The sequence below is a fragment of the Bicyclus anynana genome, chromosome 23 (assembly GCF_947172395.1).
Source record: "Bicyclus anynana chromosome 23, ilBicAnyn1.1, whole genome shotgun sequence".
In the NCBI taxonomy this organism is placed as follows: domain Eukaryota; kingdom Metazoa; phylum Arthropoda; class Insecta; order Lepidoptera; family Nymphalidae; genus Bicyclus; species Bicyclus anynana.
In genome coordinates, this window is record NC_069105.1 from 2,779,145 (window position 1) to 2,796,679 (window position 17,535).

The following is a 17,535-nucleotide window of genomic DNA, read 5'->3' on the forward strand; positions in this document are numbered from 1 at the left end:
GTGAAGGTTTTTCGCATCAGTTGAGTATGAAACGTAATTTGCGAACTCTCATCTTTTACAGTTTCTATAATAACTTATTTAGTACAGTTATTACCGCAGACAGGCCATTAAGAAGATGGGAAGATGATTTGAAAATGTAAGCAGGAACACTTTGGAAAACGAAAGTTTATGGTCACAAGGCATGGAAGATCTTGCGGGAGGCCTATGCCGAAAGGCAAGGCGATTTACCGGTGTCGTAAATTTTTACATTGTGTAGTTTTATGTTAAGCTCATCAACATCATATCAGCCGATGGACGTCCACAGCAGGACATAGGCCTTTTGTAGGGACTTCCAAACATCACGATCCTGAGCCACCAGCATCCAGCGAATCCCTGCGACTCGCTTGATGTCGTCAGTCCACCCGGTGGAGGGTCGACCAACACTGCGCTTTCTAGTGCGGGGTCGCAATTACCCACCCTAACGTCCATCGACTCTTCGAACTATATGTGCCCCGCCCATTGCCACTTCAGCTTCGCGACTCGTTGAGCTATGTCGGTAACTTTGGTTCTTCTGCGGATCTCCTCATTTCTGATACGATCACACAGAGATACTCCTAGCATAGCTCGTTCCATCGCCCGCTGTGTGACTTTGAGCCTTCTTATGAGGCCCACAGTTAGCGACCAAGTCTCGGAACCATAACTCACTGGCAACACGCACTGTTCGAAGACTTTTCTCTTTAGGCGCTGAGGAATTTCGGACGAATTGGCGGTTCACTCTTTCTCGAAATTGGACCTACCTAACTAGTCTCCTAGTTAATGTATTCGTCTACAATTTAACATCTATACTAATATTATAAAGTTGAAGAGTTTGTTTGTTTGGTTGAACGCGCTAATCTCAGGAACTACTGGTCCGATTTGAAAAATTCTTTCAGTGTTAGATAGCCCATTTATCGAGGAAGGCTATAGGCTATATATTATCCCCGTATTCCTACGGGAACGGGGATCACGCGGGTGAAACTGCGCGGCGTCAGCTAGTAATAGTATAAAATCGTTGATTTGTATGGATTTTATGGATGATTGGCTGTAGTGACTGAGATTCAGTTAGATGGTCGGAAGTCTGTTATTTGGGTGGCATGTCTGAACTTGACTGTTCGTGACATACCAAACAGAGCGATATGTGAGTCATTCGGCCTACATTCTCGAGCTGGTATTCACTGCGTAGGACAACTGTTGACCTAATATATTCGCATTAGTGCTATTGCTATAAATAGAAATGAAATCGTTAGTAACTAAGTGGGTTTTCTTTTATTTATATATCTGTCTTGTTGGTCTATGGGGCTTCAATTCTTGACGTCCCGGGTTCGGGTCTTGAGTAAAGTAATAATTTTACAAATATTATAAACGCGAGAGTATGTACGGATGTTTTTTTTTACTCTTTAACGCCGCAACTACTAAACCGATTTGGCTGAAAATTATCCTCCTCCTGAATTAATACATAGGGTACTTTTGCTCCCGGAAAAATCCATGGTTCCCGCGGAATTTGTGAAAACTGCGTTCCACGCGGACGAAGTCGTGGGCGTCTGCTAGTATTCTATAAAATAATTATAACAATTATTACAGTCGATAGGTCAGAAAATTCGGCTTATAAATGCATACGAACCGAGAAAGTTGAATTTTGGTTATGACGGGGAGCCTAGAAAAGGTTAACCTTAAATTCTCCACCAAGATTTCCTATGTGCATTTTTCGCCATCTTCAAAAAAGGATTGCATTCAGTAAAAATGTAAATGACCCCGGAAAGCGTAGTGTTGGTCGACCCCCCACTAGGTGGACCGAAGACATCAAGCGGGTTGCAGGGAGCCGCTGGATGCTGGCGGCTCGAGACATTTTTGTTTGGAAGTCCTTGCAAGAGGCCTATGTCCAGCAGTGGACGTCCATCGCCTGTTAATGATGATGATGATGACGAATCTCTGGATCTACTAAACTAATTCCTTTGCCACTAGGCTATATTTTATCCCTGTATTTTCAAGAAACGGGAACTACACGGCTGAAACGGCTCAGCGTTGTTAGTACATAATATGACACAATACATCAAGCGTTTTGTAAAATGAAAAATATAAGACCACAATCATCCCCCCACTCGGCGCTCGTTTCTGCAAATTACCCTCATTCGGCTAAAGAGGATTTTGCGCGTTATTTCTTAAGCCTCTTACGAAATATGTAATGTAAGTACGTGAGAGGGGGATTCTAAAAAATATTTATTGTGCTGAAATCTGAGGAAAGCTTCACCCGAACTTAATAGAATACTTTATGTTGTGATTTGTGTTGTGTATTTTTAAACGGTTTTATTTAGCTTACATTTTTTATTCAATGACTGCGATAAAAAAAGCCGTGATAGCCCAGTGGATATGACCTCTGCCTCCGATTCCGGAGGGTGTGGTTGGTTGGTGGGGTGTGGTTCGAATCCGGTCCGAGGCATGCACCTCCAACTTTTAGTTGTGTGCATTTAAAGAAATTAAATATCACGTGTCTCAATCGGTGAAGGCAAACATCGTGAGGAAACCTGCATACCAGAGAATTATCTTAATTCTCTGCGTGTGTGAAGTCTGCCAATCCGCATTGGGCCAGCGTGGTGGACTACTGGCCTAACCCTTCTCATTCTGAGAGGAGACTCGAGCTCAGCAGTGAGCCGAATATGGGTTGATGACGACTGCGATGTCACCTGATATTCATAGACGTTGTGGGGGCGCCCCCAGCGGGTCGCTCACCACCACCACCACGCTTGAGTGTCGAATTTAAACTCTATGCGTTTGTGAGTTCCCATGCAACATAATTATATGAATACCATTGTGAGATAGAAGCGGGCCTAGGGTACTTGAAGGGGGTGTAACAAGTTTTTTCTATCCACACCATTGACGGTTTCTACGCGCCATAAAACGTCATATTATGTCATGATTAATGGTGGTAACAACATTATCAACCCATATTCGGCTCACTGCTGAGCTCGAGTCTCCTCTCAACATGAGAGGGGTTAGGCCAATAGTCCACTACGCTGGCCCAATGCGGTTTGGCAGACTTCACACACGCTGAGAATTATGAAAATTCACAGGTATGCAGGTTTCCTCACGGAGTTTTCCTTCACCGTTTGAGACACGTGATATTAAGTTGCACACAACTGAAAGAGTTGTGGAGGTGGTGGAGGTGCATGCCCCGGACCGGATTCGAACCCACACCCTCCGGGATCGTAGGCAGAGGTTATATCCACTGGGCTATAACTTTTGGGAAATTTAAGTTACGAAGGTTCGACACGCGTTTTGGTCATTTGGACACCGGAACACTGAATCGCTCGACGGCACGTCTTTGTCGGTACGGTACCTACCTACCAGACCAGAGTTTAGAAGAATGCGTACCACGTACAAGAATATAAAATCCTAAACAGGGAATCGAACCTAGGACCTCTTTATTGAGAACCACAGCAATACTAACTATGCCAGAGTTAAGGTTGTGGTGGTAATGCCTCAGGGTGGTGTACTATCTCCTCCTCTTTTCCTCTTTTTGTCCAACTTCTTAAATACTGTCACTGATCATCTGTTTTGTCGGTAGCATGACCGGAATCAAACGTACGTACGTACGTACGTATCATTATCGCTGCGCCAGTAAATATCGCTTACAGGCAGCGACGCGTGTTTCCTGCAACTAATGAGAGCCATGCGGGTGACAAGGTCGGTACGAGCTGCTCACTCAACGGATCGGTGCTTGGTGTCATTATAATGTGGCATTTCGATGACGTCACCAATCACTTTTCTTTACTACTAGCCACGTAGTTCTCGTTCCCGTGGGAATACTGAGGTAAAAATACCCTATGACACCCACAAACAATGTAGCTTTCTTGCGGTGAAATGATTTTTCAAAATCGGTTCAGTAGATCCAGAGATTGCCCCCTACAACACCTGTGATGTCCATCGTCATTTTTTAATATCTAAAAGTCTATCGGCTCATGATATTATGGAGCTTAGACCCACTACGCGGCAGCTATATGGGTTGGTCGGCTCAACAATAATTATTGTTCAATGTTTATTTAACAATGACTATCAGATTCTGATGTCAATCATAATGACCGGGACCGACGGTTTAGCGTGTTCTTCGAGGTATGTGATTGTCACCACCAACTTTCCTTCTTCGAGCTGAGAAGTTAACTCAAAATTTCTTGGACAAATATAGTCGAATTGAGGAACCTCTCCCTTCTTTCTTTGCAAGTCCTCTCGTCAGGGTTCGCCTGATAGAGATTGGTTATAGCAATAAGGCCGCCTTGGCATGCTAATTCTTCATCATCATCAGTCTGTATCCGTCCACTGCTGGACATAGGCTTTTGCGAGAGTGCGCCACCATATACAATCCTTAACCTTCCTCATCCAGCAACTTCTCACTTTCAGATGTCATCGGACCATCTAGAAAGAAAATCAATTTATTTATATCTAAAAGTTACACACAGTCGGTACCCTATCCTTAAGCCCTCTGCAGCTGGAGGGCGTCCTACACTGCGCTTGCTGGTACGTGGTCTTCACTCCAGAACACGTCTTCTCCAGCGGCTATCTGTTCTATGACAAATATGGCCTGCCCACTGCCACTTCAGTTTGCTAATCCTTTGGGCTCAAGTTGTGTTTTTGGACCAAAAGTTGTGCTACACATGACAATGTCTTACACTAATTGTAGTGTTCGGTGCATCAATCACCTGAGCATGTCAAGACCATAACCGAACCAGTGGAAACATCAATCACCACTATGTTTATTTGTGGTGTTATTTTTAAAAAACCTTGAAGAAGTTACCTCAGCATTATGCTGCATGATGAAGCATACTGAGCTGATTTTCAGCTGGTACCCTGTTCAGGTGACATCACAGAAATGCGTAGACACATGTCTATACTTGATCGCTAACTATGGGCCTTATAAGTACGCTCAAAGTCACTCAGCGGGCGATGGAGCGAGCTATGGTTGGGGTTTCTCTGCGTGGTCGAATCAGAAATGAGGAGATCCGCAGTCGAACTAAAGTCACTAATATAGCTCAGCGAGTCGCGAAGCTGAAGTGGCAGTGGGCAGGCCACATAGTTCGAAGAGCCGATGGGCGTTGGGGTCCCAAGGTGCTGGAATGGCGACCCCGCACCGGAAAGCGCAGTGTTGGTCAACCCTCCACTACGTGGACCGAAGATATCAAGTGGGTTGCAAGGAGCCGCTGGATGCTGGCGGCTCGTGATCGTTTTGTTTGGAAGTCCATGCAAGAGGCCTATGTCCAGCAGTGGACGTCCATCGGCTGAGAATGATGATGATGATTATGTCTATACTAATGTGATAAAGCTGAAGAGTTACTTTGTTTACTTGAACGCGCTAATCTCAGGAACTACTGGTCCGATTTGAAAATTTCTTTCAGTGTTAGATAGCCCATTTATCGAGGAAGGCTATAGGTTATGTATCATGCCCATATTCTTACGGGAACGGGAACCACGCAGGTGAACACGGCGTCAGCTAGTAAATAATAAAGTACATTTTGGTAAGAAAATTAAATGGTACTTGTTTTCCGGCGCGGCGTTGTCAGAAAGAGCCCTATTATTAAATTGTAGAGCGGTTCCTGGTGCCCGCGCTAAATGACAGATTAATCTTCAAGGATCCGTCCGCTGCCACCGTAATGTTCAATTGTATTACGTACGCGTAATTTTAATGCGGGTTTTTATTAATGACGTAGATAACACGGAATTGTGGCTAAGGCAACGAGCACACGAAAGACTTTTTGTTGCTTCTATTTTAGCACATTTCCAATGCACCTAGCGACATGTTTTGGGTTTCGGTTAGGATGATATATTTCGAGATGAGAGAAAGACAAACGACCGAAGCGGAGAAATCGAAAATAACACTCTCTTTCGTCGCATCTCGGCGATAGCAACCGACATTCTTAAATTCATGGCTAATGATCGACAATGCCTCTCTCGTCTCGAGATATCTTGTGGTACGCATTTTACGTCAACAGAATTGAAGATTCGATTGAGCTTTTGGTGGTGTATTGTTAGGTAGAACGTCAAATCAAATCAAATCAAAAATCATTTATTTCAAGTAGGCTCAGTTTACAAGCACTTTTGACACGTCAGTTGACTATTTGTAAAGATTCTACCACCGGTTCGGAAGGCAGGTTCTGCTGAGAAGATACCGGCAAGAAACTCAACAGTTGCTCTTTTGAAAAAGTCATACAGTATTATAATTTACAATTAATAACAATTACTGTTTACATTTTTTATAGTTTTACTTTCTGTGTGAAGGTGGAAGCTGATCCAACGACCTCCAAGCATCTTTATCATTAAGGAACTCATCAATGTTGTAGTACCCTCGACTAAGTAGATGTTTTTTAACACATTGCTTAAAGCTATGCATTGGCAGGTCCATCACAGACTTGGGGATCTTATTATAGAAGAGTACACCCAAACCTACAAAAGATTTTTTTACTCTTTGGAGACGATATGCAGAAATAACTAACTTATGCCCGTGTCTAATAAGACGTGGGTTTAAATCTCCTTTTCGTTTGTACAAATTAATATTTTGTCTTACATATACTATACTGTTATATATATATTGACAGGCTACTGTTAGTATACCTATTTCTTTAAACTTTTGACGAAGGGACTCGCGTGATTTTAATTGATATATTGCTCGAAATGCTCTTTTTTGAAGAACAAATATAGATTGTATATCGGCAGCCTTGCCCCACAATAAAATACCGTAAGACATTACGCTGTGAAAGTACGCAAAATAAACAAGCCTAGCTGTATCAACATCAGTAAACTGTCTTATTTTTCTCACGGCAAATGCCGCTGAGCTAAGTTTACCAGACAGTTTTTCTATATGAGCACCCCACTGAAGTTTACAATCCAAGGTCACTCCCAGGAAAACTGTGGAACTCTCCATTTCCAGTGTTTCACCATCGATCATTATAGACTTATCTAATTGTTTAACATTTGGCAATGAAAACTCAATACATTTAGTTTTCTTGGCATTCAAAAGTAGATTATTTGCAGTGAACCAATGCGACACATGCGATATGGCACGGTTTACGTCGTCAGAGTTATCTTTATTTCTGTCGGACTTAAAAATTAAGGATGTGTCATCAGCAAACAGTACAATCTCACATATGCCGCTGACATGGTATAATAAATCGTTTATGTACACTAAAAATAGAAAAGGACCCAGAATTGAACCCTGTGGGACGCCCATTATGGTAGTGGAACCGTGCGACTTTATATCATTTATGCATACCTTCTGCGTTCTATCACTGAGATAAGAGGCAATGAGATCGAGTGCAACACTTTTGATGCCATAACTTGAGTAGAAGGGTGTTATGGTCAACACAATCGAACGCCTTGGACAGATCACAGAACACACCAATAGCATTCTTAGAACCTTCCCATGCTTCATAAATATGTTTTAAAAGTTTAGCCCCTGCATCAGTTGTATTGCGACCTTTTGTAAAACCATACTGTTCAGGATGAAACAAGTTATTTAAATTAAAATGACATAAAAGTTGATTTAATATGATTTTTTCAAAGACCTTGCTAAGTGTTGGCAATATTGTAATCGGTCTATAATTATTAAGATCTGATTTGTCTCCTGATTTAAAAAGTGGTATCAATTTGCCATGCTTCATTAGGTTCGGAAAAATACCTAAGTCCACACATTCATTAAAAATAATGGCTAAGTGGGGAGCAATTACATCAATTATATTAGATATTACTTTCACTGACATGCCCCACAGATCTCCGGTTCTTTTTAATTTTAACAAATTGAAAGATTTTTTAATGTCTGATACAGTTATGTGGTGAAATTCAAAAAGAACGTTGCACTCTTTAACATTGCCTCTTAATAGTCTCTGGGCTTCCGTAGCAGACGAATCTAGTGAATCAGTTAACAAGATAGGAACATTCTGGAAAAAATCTTCAAAGGCATTAACAACCTCGATATCAGTGTTTACCTTTTTGTCATTGACAATTAATTCAAAACTGATATCCCGCGGTTTGATTTTTCCTGATTCTCTATTAATTATATTCCAGGTGGTTTGTATCTTGTTCTCAGACTCAATTATTTTCTGTTTGATGTGTAACGATTTCGCAAGAATACAAACACGTTTGAAAATTTTTGAGTAACTTTTGACATAATCTAAATAAGTTCGCGTTTGAGTATATTGTTTTTCCTCGTACAACTCGTACAGTTTGTCTCTACTTTTGTAAATGCCTACAGTAGCCCATTCGCTAAACTTTAATTTTTGGCTAGCATTAATGCGTTTAAAGTTAAAAATTTTACTAAACTCTCTGTCTATTGTCTTGAAAAGTGTACCAAAGAGCATGTCTGGATGATTATTTTCAAATGCAAGACTTGGAATTTTAGAAATAATTGTGTTTTTGAATCGCTTTAATTTACTTTCAGTTATTGGCCTACACTTTACCCATTGATTGCTTTGGTTTTATTATTTAAGATAGTAATTATTTGACCACTATGATCAGAGCTTAATTTATTTATTATCTTCTTTCTCTCAAGCACACAATTATAAAATATATTATCCAGACAGGTACCTGAAGTTGCGGTTATCCTAGTAGGTTCGTTAAAAGCATGCATCAAATCAAAACATTTAAATAAGTTAAGAAATCTAACAGATTTTGAGTTTAGAGGGAGATCTCCTAATTGGTGGACAAATCTACTGAAGGTAGAACTAAAACACAGTATTCCGGCAATGAAACCAAACGCCAAAAGGAAAAACGCATTGCAGGTCACATTTTTTAAAATATTCTACTTCATATTAAAGTCACACCTGTCTAATGCTATTTTATACGTTTACTAGATGACACTGAGTTACTGACTGACTGTTCGACTGTCAGTTACTGGCTGACTGACTGTTTTGGAATCATGCGTTGGTCACAAGTCCAGGATTCTGCCCGGATATTTCTCTGCCACGCGATGGGCCCGTGCCACGTGCATCCGCACGGACAATCCATGTAATGCTTATTCGTCTAGTAACATTGGTGAGATATGAGATAACAGTTAATGAATAAAAGAATTCAATTCTTTTCAAGTCCGCGTTCCACCATTGGCTGCATCATCGCTTACTGTCAAGCATGATTGCAGCCAAGCTTACATAATGTAAAAAAATGCTGCAACTTTTTGTCGTTTTTACAAGTCGCCAGTGTGTTGTGACCCTTCATCAACTAGTAAGTCCAAGTAGTAGCGTAGTGTACGAGGTCCTGCGACGGGTCCAGTGGCGGTGGTACCGTCGTGCTGTGTTGACGTCACTTGACGTCAGGTGTGCTGTGTGACAGACGATGTGACTGTAGCGTGCTTACTACCCGGTTGGTATATATTTTTAAATCTATTAAACATAATAATTATAAACGACATGGGGAGGACTTCAAAGCCTTGTCTATTTGTCTGTCCGCGAACACAATATGATTTCAAGATCAAAGAAATCAAGATTTCAGCGGTTTTCACCAATAGATAAAGTGGTTTTTGAGAAAGATTTCGGTATATACTTTATTAAGATTTTATGTAAATGTAAATTGGTGGAAATATAACTTTATTTATTTGTTGGAAATGTCGGAAAAAGTCATGTCATCTTCGAGTTTTCGTCGGAAACGTTGTCTTAGAAATATAACAAAACAAAGCATGGTAGAACATTCTTCTTCTATAGATCTACAAAGTCTCGTAACTACATATATCTTATGGATAACTTACTATATATAACTACTATAAATTCTCACGAAAACAAATAGTTTAGATCCAGTTTTTTGCATTTTTTTTTTTTTTTATTCTTGACAAGTTGGCCCTTGACTACAATCTCACCTGATGGTAAGTGATGATGCAGTCTAAGATGGAAGCGGGCTAACTTGTTAGGAGGAGTATGAAAATCCACACTCCTTTCGGTTTCTACACGACATCATACCGGAACGCTAAATCGCTTGACGGTACGTCTTTGCCGGTAGGGTGGTAACTAGCCACGGCCGAAGCCTCCCACCAGCCAGACCTGGACCAATTAAGAAAATCTCAATCTGAACAGCTGGGGATTGAACCCAGGACCTCCGTTTTGTAAATCCACCGCGCATACCACTGCGTCACGGAGGCCGTCAAAATACAAACATTGCATACAAAGTTACGGACGTCCGCTTGTAATAAATATTAATTATTTGAAGCTATTTAAATGGTCAAATTCAGGGCTTCTCTCCTTATAGGATAGGAGAGGGATTTTGACCTTACAACCACCACGCCGCTCCAATACGGGATGGCGGGCTTTAGAATTATAAAGTGTTTTTTAAACATGGCAACCTACAAACTAAGTAATATAATACTGCATGTATTGATCTAGCTAGTTATTTTTATTTCGTTCAAACACGATTTTACTTTTACGTTATGTGGGAATGGCATGCTTTATAATTAAGGGCATAATCACACTATTAACATCACCATTCAGATTAGTTTTATTATTTCTATGACGAAGAACAAGTTGAACTATCGACTCTGTCTTGTCACTTAAAATCGCATAAATATTAATAATAGCAATCGAAGAAGTACCTACTTGTTTACTAGATCTGCCCCCCTAGTCACGTGGCATGTCGATTCTCTTTCTACGATCGCTAACGCTTCGAAAACTGGAAAAACGATGACAGATCTTGATCACGTGAAGTGTCAAAAGCAAATGTCATTCCCATACATATTTCTAGTTATCGAATTATCATTAATTTTATAAAAAAATATTTTTTTTATTCTCTACAAGTTAGCCCTTGACAACAATCTCACCTGATGGTAAGTGATGAAACTAAGATGGAAGCTGGCTAACTTATCAGGAGGAGGATGAAAATCTACACCCGGTTTCTACACGACACCGTACCGGAATGCTACATCGCATGGCGGTACGTCTTTTCTGGTAGGGTAACTAGCCATGGCCGAAGCCTCCCACCAGCCAAACCTGGAACAATTAAGAAAACGTCAATCGGTCCAGCCGGGGATCTAACCCAGGACCTCCGTCTGCGCATACCACTGCGCCACGGAGGCCCTCAAAATATAATATTGAAAGCCTACACACACTTATCGCAGACAAAGTCGCGGGCGTCTGCTAGTAATCTAATAACAGTACGAAGTCATATTCGAAGAACAGACTATTTAAACAACAAAGTTAATATACATTTCGGTGTAAAAGGTCTCATCCACCTCTACCTCTAATACGACCCCTGGATAAGAAGGCACAATACCCTGTTATGACCATGGGTAGGAAGTTCGTAAGAAGGAGCCTGAGATTGCCAGACCTACCCCATTTATAAAATATAAAAGTTAAGTACGATAGGGATCTACAGATAGGTCATGTCCCAAAATGGTGCTTTATTATTTATAATTTACAAGCAGATCGATAGTATTTTTTACAGATAGAAGATACAAATTGCTGTTGAGAAAATAGTTTTCAGAATTTTTTGAAAACCCCATTAATTAGATAAATATTTTCTTTTTTCCTTGTCTACAAATTAAACATAGACAATACAGTAAAAGTGTTTAAAACATCCAATAAAACCACCTTTAATTGAATTCATATCCGGTGTAAGCTGTCACTGTCATGTAATATTGCCAATGCCATTATGACACAAGTTAAAAATACAAATAAATCGTAGACAGAGAAGCATTATACAAAAAATAAATCCTTAAATTGCTTTAAAAACGCCATAAACGAACGCTACTGCGCGAAGATTAAAAGTTGATATTTTTTGGCGGTTTAAATACAGCGGTAAAGTTATTCTCTATAGATATTCTCCCTTGCACGACGTGGTATTTTATTTTCAAACACGTGCGATACTTAAGTCGTCGTAACGTTTTTAGTAGGTAGGCATCTGTCGAAACTTGTTAATTTTTGCGGATTTTTGGCGATTATTAAGGGGCGGGGCTTATCGGGGCGTTTGTCTATATATCTGGTTGACATCATGAGCGTTTAAGTGGTTATCTATCGTACTTGCCGGTGATGCTACCTATTATAGTAGGAGAATGGGCAATCTTTCAGCTTTTGTAGAATGAGGGAGGTCTGGCAGTGACATGCCCTCGTTTGGTGACACTCTAGTACAATGACATCGGTTTTTAAGTACCCGAGGTAAAGCCAGATAAGCCTAAATGTAACGACTTATCCAAAGGGTTCAAAATTAAGTTTGGAATTTGGTTTCTAACTAATTTCTACTACTAACACATTTACAATGTATGGTTATTGATTTCGAAATTGTTATTTGTTTTCAAATGCTTTTTTTTATTCTTTACAAGTTAGCCCTTGACTAACTGATAGCCCAGTGGATATGACCTCTGCCTCCGATTCTGGAGGGTGTGGGCTTGAATCCGGTCCGGGGCATGCACCTCCAACTTTTCAGTTGTGTGCATTTTAAGAAATTAAATATCACTTGTCTCAAACGGTGAAGGAAAAACATCGTGAGGAAACCTGCGTGTGTGAAGTCTGCCAATCCGCATTGGGCCAGCGTGGTGGAATTAGGCCTAACCCCTCTCATTCTGAGAAAGAGAATTCACTATTGAGCACGAGTCCCCTCAATAGTGAGTCGAATATTGGTTGATAATAATAATAAATAATTATAAGAGCTTGAAAAAAACAATTATTTTAACAATGACGGACATTTAAGTTTTATTTATTTATTGATTAAACTATTCGATATGGCTAAAACCTTTTGTTACGAACTCTTTAGAACTTTCTTAAGAACTTTATGTTTGCGATTTTCCAGTTTGTATTATGGTCATAATTCTATAAAAGTTTTCCTACTACAAACGCATATTTCCATTTGAACAGTTATTTCTCGGGAATCGCTCGAGTCTGTTCAATCGGATTTTCATGAAAGCTCCGTGGGAAATTGTATACAAGTTCTAAAATCGGATGTAATCTGTCCGTCTGTACACTATGTGCTCGTATTATTTCGTTATACAGGGTGTTAGGAAGTATTTCCCATAACTCTGGGATTATATTCTTTACTGAAAATTAATTTAAAAAGTTCAAAGAAAATGTGATCCAAAATTAATATTTTCGGTGTAAATAATATTTCTGTTGTAAATAGATCTAGAAATGTGTCTTTTTTACGCATAATTATGACGTAGCCAAACTTTAATATTTAAAAAGTAAGGATAGATAAAGGCGTATGTCACGTTACATACATGTTTAATACTCTTTATTTGTACACCACAATAAAGACAGAAACATAACATAAGAAAAAGTACAAACAGTACACAAAGTACAAACAGAAACATAAGAAAAAGTAGAATACAAAAGGCGGCCTTATCGCTTAGTAGCGATCTCTATATACATAGTCGGAATTATTTGAATTACTTTGTATGAAAGTATAATAAGTTTTTATTTTTTAGTTAAAAAATATTAGTTATGCAGTTCCTATAAGTAATAAAATAATAATAAATAAAATTTATTTATTAAACACACAGTAACAAATTTCTAATAAAATAAAAGAGTAGATGCTTGTCTCCCAAACTAGCTGTAACTGTATCTTGGGACCCAGTGGATTCCCATTAGTGTTACATATTAAAATTAAGCCGTTAATTATTGAGCCGTGATAGCCCAGTGGATATGATCTCTGCCTCCGTTTCCGGAGCGTGTGGGTTCACATCCGGTCCGGGGCATGCACCTCCAACTTTTCAGTTGTGTGCATTTTAAGAAATTAAATATCACGTGTCCCAAACGGTGAAGGAAAACATCGTGAGGAAACCTGCATACCAGAGAATTTTCTTAATTCTCTGCGTGTGAGAAGTCTGCCAATCCGCATTGGGCCTGCGTGGTAGACTAATACCTAACCCCTCTCATTCTGAGAGGAGACTCGGGCTCAGCAGTGAGCCGAATATGGGTTCAAAACGATTAAAATTAAAATAAACTGTAGTAAGTGGACTCATCATCACCACAGGAATTATGGCAAATCCTCCCGAGCACCCTGTATTTTGAATTTAACACTACCTGCCTATGAGTATTTTAAACGATTTCAGCGATCAACGGTTAAATAATTTACGAATGTGTAAAATGGATTTAAACTCGTCAGATTTAGTAAAAAAATTACAATTTAAGTTGGGTTTGATACTATGGATTTACTACATGTGGTATTAGGATATTGCATTGGTACAGGTTGTGAGGTCCCAGAGTCTGTAGCCATGTGGCACGGCGATTATCTTTCTACAAACGCTAATGCTTTGAAAACTAACAAAATGTATGGGAATGACAGATCCGATCGATTGGCATGGCAAAAATTCGTTCTTATATATCTACTAACTGTACATTACCTGCCTGTCGAATTTCAACTTAGTACGTTAAGGGTTTTCCAGATTTCGAGTATTTTTCATTCTCTACAAGTTAGCCCTTGACTACAATCTCACCTTATAGTAAGTGATGATGCAGTCTATGATGGAAGCGGGCTAACTTGTTAGGAGTAGGAAATTCACACCCCTTTCGGTCTCTACACGACATCGTGTAACCGAAACACCTGGTGGTACGTTTTTGTTGGTAGGGTAGCTAGCCACGGCCGAAGTCTCCCACCAGCCAGACTTCGACCAATTAAGAAAACCTCAATCGACCCAACCGGGAATTGAACTCAGCACCTCCACGTAAATCCACCACGAATACCACTGCGTATATCTTTCACTTTTGTATATTTAGAAGAAGAACATTAGATTTTATATTTCACTAACTGACGCCACGCGGTTTCACCCGCGTGGTTCCTGATCCCGTAAGAGTACGGAAATAATATATAGCCTATAGCGATAAATGGGCTATCTAACACTGAAAGAATTTTTCAAATTGGACCAGTAGTTCCTGAGATTAGCGCGTTCAAACAAACAAACTCTTCAGCTCTATAATATTAGTATAGATTGAATTTTCTTCTTTCCAGATACCACAATGCTTTGCATCGTACTATTCATCTACATAGCGGCAGTGACATCGAACGAAATAGAAACAAGTACAAACAATGACTTCGAGACATTGCTCGTCAAATCTGAACTCGAGAGTGAGTGTACAACTTGCATCAAAGTCAATACCACCTGTTACAACATTTCATACCTTTTCGACATTGATGCTCCGTTCAGAAACAATATAGTCATCAGCAAACTAAGTGTTATGAGATCTACCAACATTATATATTATAGCTTCGAGCCTAAAATAGAGGATGAGGAGTATTACAAGATTGGATTCACTAATCTAGATGATCCAGCCAATGGAAGCGTTATTAGTGTATCTGGAGGGAAAAAAGTTATGAATTTTGGCACATTTGATCTTGACCAAGACAATGCTATAGTTTATTTGGGTGGAAGCGATGGTGTCTACGTTTTGGATACAAAATTGGACAGAGTAGCCCCGTACAGTTCACGCGGTGACACTGTTATGAATTTGTTTTATAAGGGAAACCTTTATTTTGTCAGATACGGAGAGTTTAAGGTAGTCAGAAAGAAAGGCGATACTTTTGATATTCTGATCGACTTTATGCCAGTCAAAATGTTCGTTATTAACAAATATAATGTCATAGTTTTTCTGAGTTTTTACGGACTGTTCGTTAAGCGAGGTGAGGAAACTATGTGGCTGTCGAAGAATGCGTTTTTTAGAGGACTAGTTATAGATAATCAAGATGTTGTCTATGCTTGGTGGATAGACAGTCTTTACAGAGTTGTTATAGAGCCCAAGTTAGGCGAGTCCAGGATTGTTAAGGTGGCTCATATACCGTCGATTGGAGCGTTAACTTTTGACAAGGATAATAATTTTCTGTTCACTGCAGGCAAGAGTTTGTTCAGGCTAATAGAAACGACGGCTAAAGTTTGTTAATTAACGACGTACTTCGCCGTGTTTTGTTTTATTAAGGCAAATTGACGCCAATTTTAGTTTTATAGTTAAAGTTTGACTAGATTGACAAGATTTTTTTTTACAATTTAACACATAACCCCTTTAAAAGTAAATACAAGTGAGTTCACATATCTGCATAGCACATATCGGATGCTTTACGGTAGATTCGTGTGATCCTTACGAAGCAGATCAGGAGAAGCACTTGTATGACTCTATAGGAATAATACTTATAACGATTTTGAAATTTTTGTCTGTCTGTCAGTCTGTTTGTCCGGGCTAAAGTATGTAACAGCAGAACCTTAATGGGACTTTCACAGGAAGATAGCGGAGGTTGTTGAGCTACATATTGGCTACTTTTTACCTCTAAATACTGAATTTCTCGTGGTGGCAGTCGCAGACGTCCACTAGTGATAAATAAGAACTTTTTAAATGACAGAAAAATATTAGACCAGGTCTGGCTGGTGGCAGGCTTCGGTCGGGGCTAGTTATCACCCTTCCGGCAAAGATAGATAGTAAGTAGGATGTTGTGTAGAAAGCGAGAGGTGTGAAGATTTTCATCCTACTCCTAACAAGTTGGCCCGCTTCCATCTTAGATTGCATCATCACTATTGGATAGAAGCAGGCGTTACTTTGCGGAAGTTCATCATTATATAATGCATCATCACTTACCATCAGGTGAGATTGTAGTCAAGGGCTAACTTCTTAAGAACAAAAAAAAATATCCTCCGCCTGGTCTGAATTACATTTTGAAAATCTTGTCAAATATGTCTCGTGTATGTTAAATATAAAATAATTACGGCGTTTTATTTTAATTAGTGATTTGCAGCAGAATCGAATAATTAATTAATAAACTAAATGTTTAGTAACATGTTGCTTGGCTCAGCGCTATCGTGTATGGAACTAAGGGTTCTAACTCATTGGAGCCACTCTGCACCTGACTTATTCCAGGATCCAGTGAGCATGTTACTAGACGAAGCTTGCAATGTTAAGTTTATCGATTTAAAATGTTGTATTTAATTAATATTATTTAGAGTAAGATTATTTTATTTTGTTTGTTATAAAGGTATTACTGAATGTTTGAACGTTTTTAAGAAAATAAAAATAAAAATTACAGTGTTTTATTTACGTTTCTCAGCCAAGCGCGATGGTGATTTGAACCATTTCAAGAAAAACCGAACGCACAAGCCTTTTGAGTTAGTGCCTTTTAATCTTGAATTCATTTTCATTCATTCATTCATTCATTCAAATTGATCAATTGAGTCACCTAGTAGATACTGATTCTGGTGAAGTGAAGATATTATGATTCTGACTTGATACATACATACCGAGGTCGGCTAAAAAGTTTTGAGATGTATTAAAAATGCTGATAGAAATGTAATAAAAAAATATTTTTCAATATAATTCACCTTCTTATTAAAAAGGGTTTTAACCCGGTCAAAAATATCCGGGATATTGACCGGGTTAAATGTTCATTGACGATCGCCTTCATTTCCTCGTCATTTGAAAACCTCCGTCCTCGGAGATCTTTTTTCAAAAGGTCTGAACTGTAGGGTGGGTTTATTTCTTCAAACCCTGTCTCGGCGAGGGCACGCCTTGCAACACGCGCAGTGTGAACTACTCCAATTTTGTAGCTGGCGCTAATGACTCAGACATGGTGATGTTTAAGGTAGGTACAATT

At 39.4% G+C, this 17,535-nt stretch overlaps 1 protein-coding gene across 1 annotated transcript; it reads left to right on the top strand.

The window, feature by feature from the left end:
* Positions 1 to 9,243: 9,243 nt before the first annotated feature.
* Positions 9,244 to 16,970, top strand: LOC112057096 (ommochrome-binding protein-like). The gene is made up of 2 exons (XM_024097587.2): positions 9,244 to 9,354; positions 14,914 to 16,970. Exon 2 carries the CDS (start codon positions 14,922 to 14,924, stop codon positions 15,837 to 15,839), a length of 918 nt encoding a protein of 305 aa, XP_023953355.1. The 5' UTR covers positions 9,244 to 9,354; positions 14,914 to 14,921; the 3' UTR covers positions 15,840 to 16,970.
* The last annotated feature ends 565 nt before the right edge of the window (positions 16,971 to 17,535 follow it).

Coding starts and splice junctions, on each gene's coding strand:
- LOC112057096 (XM_024097587.2), top strand. CDS start 14,922: ATGCTTTGCATCGTACTATTCATCTACATAGCGGCAGTGACATCGAAC.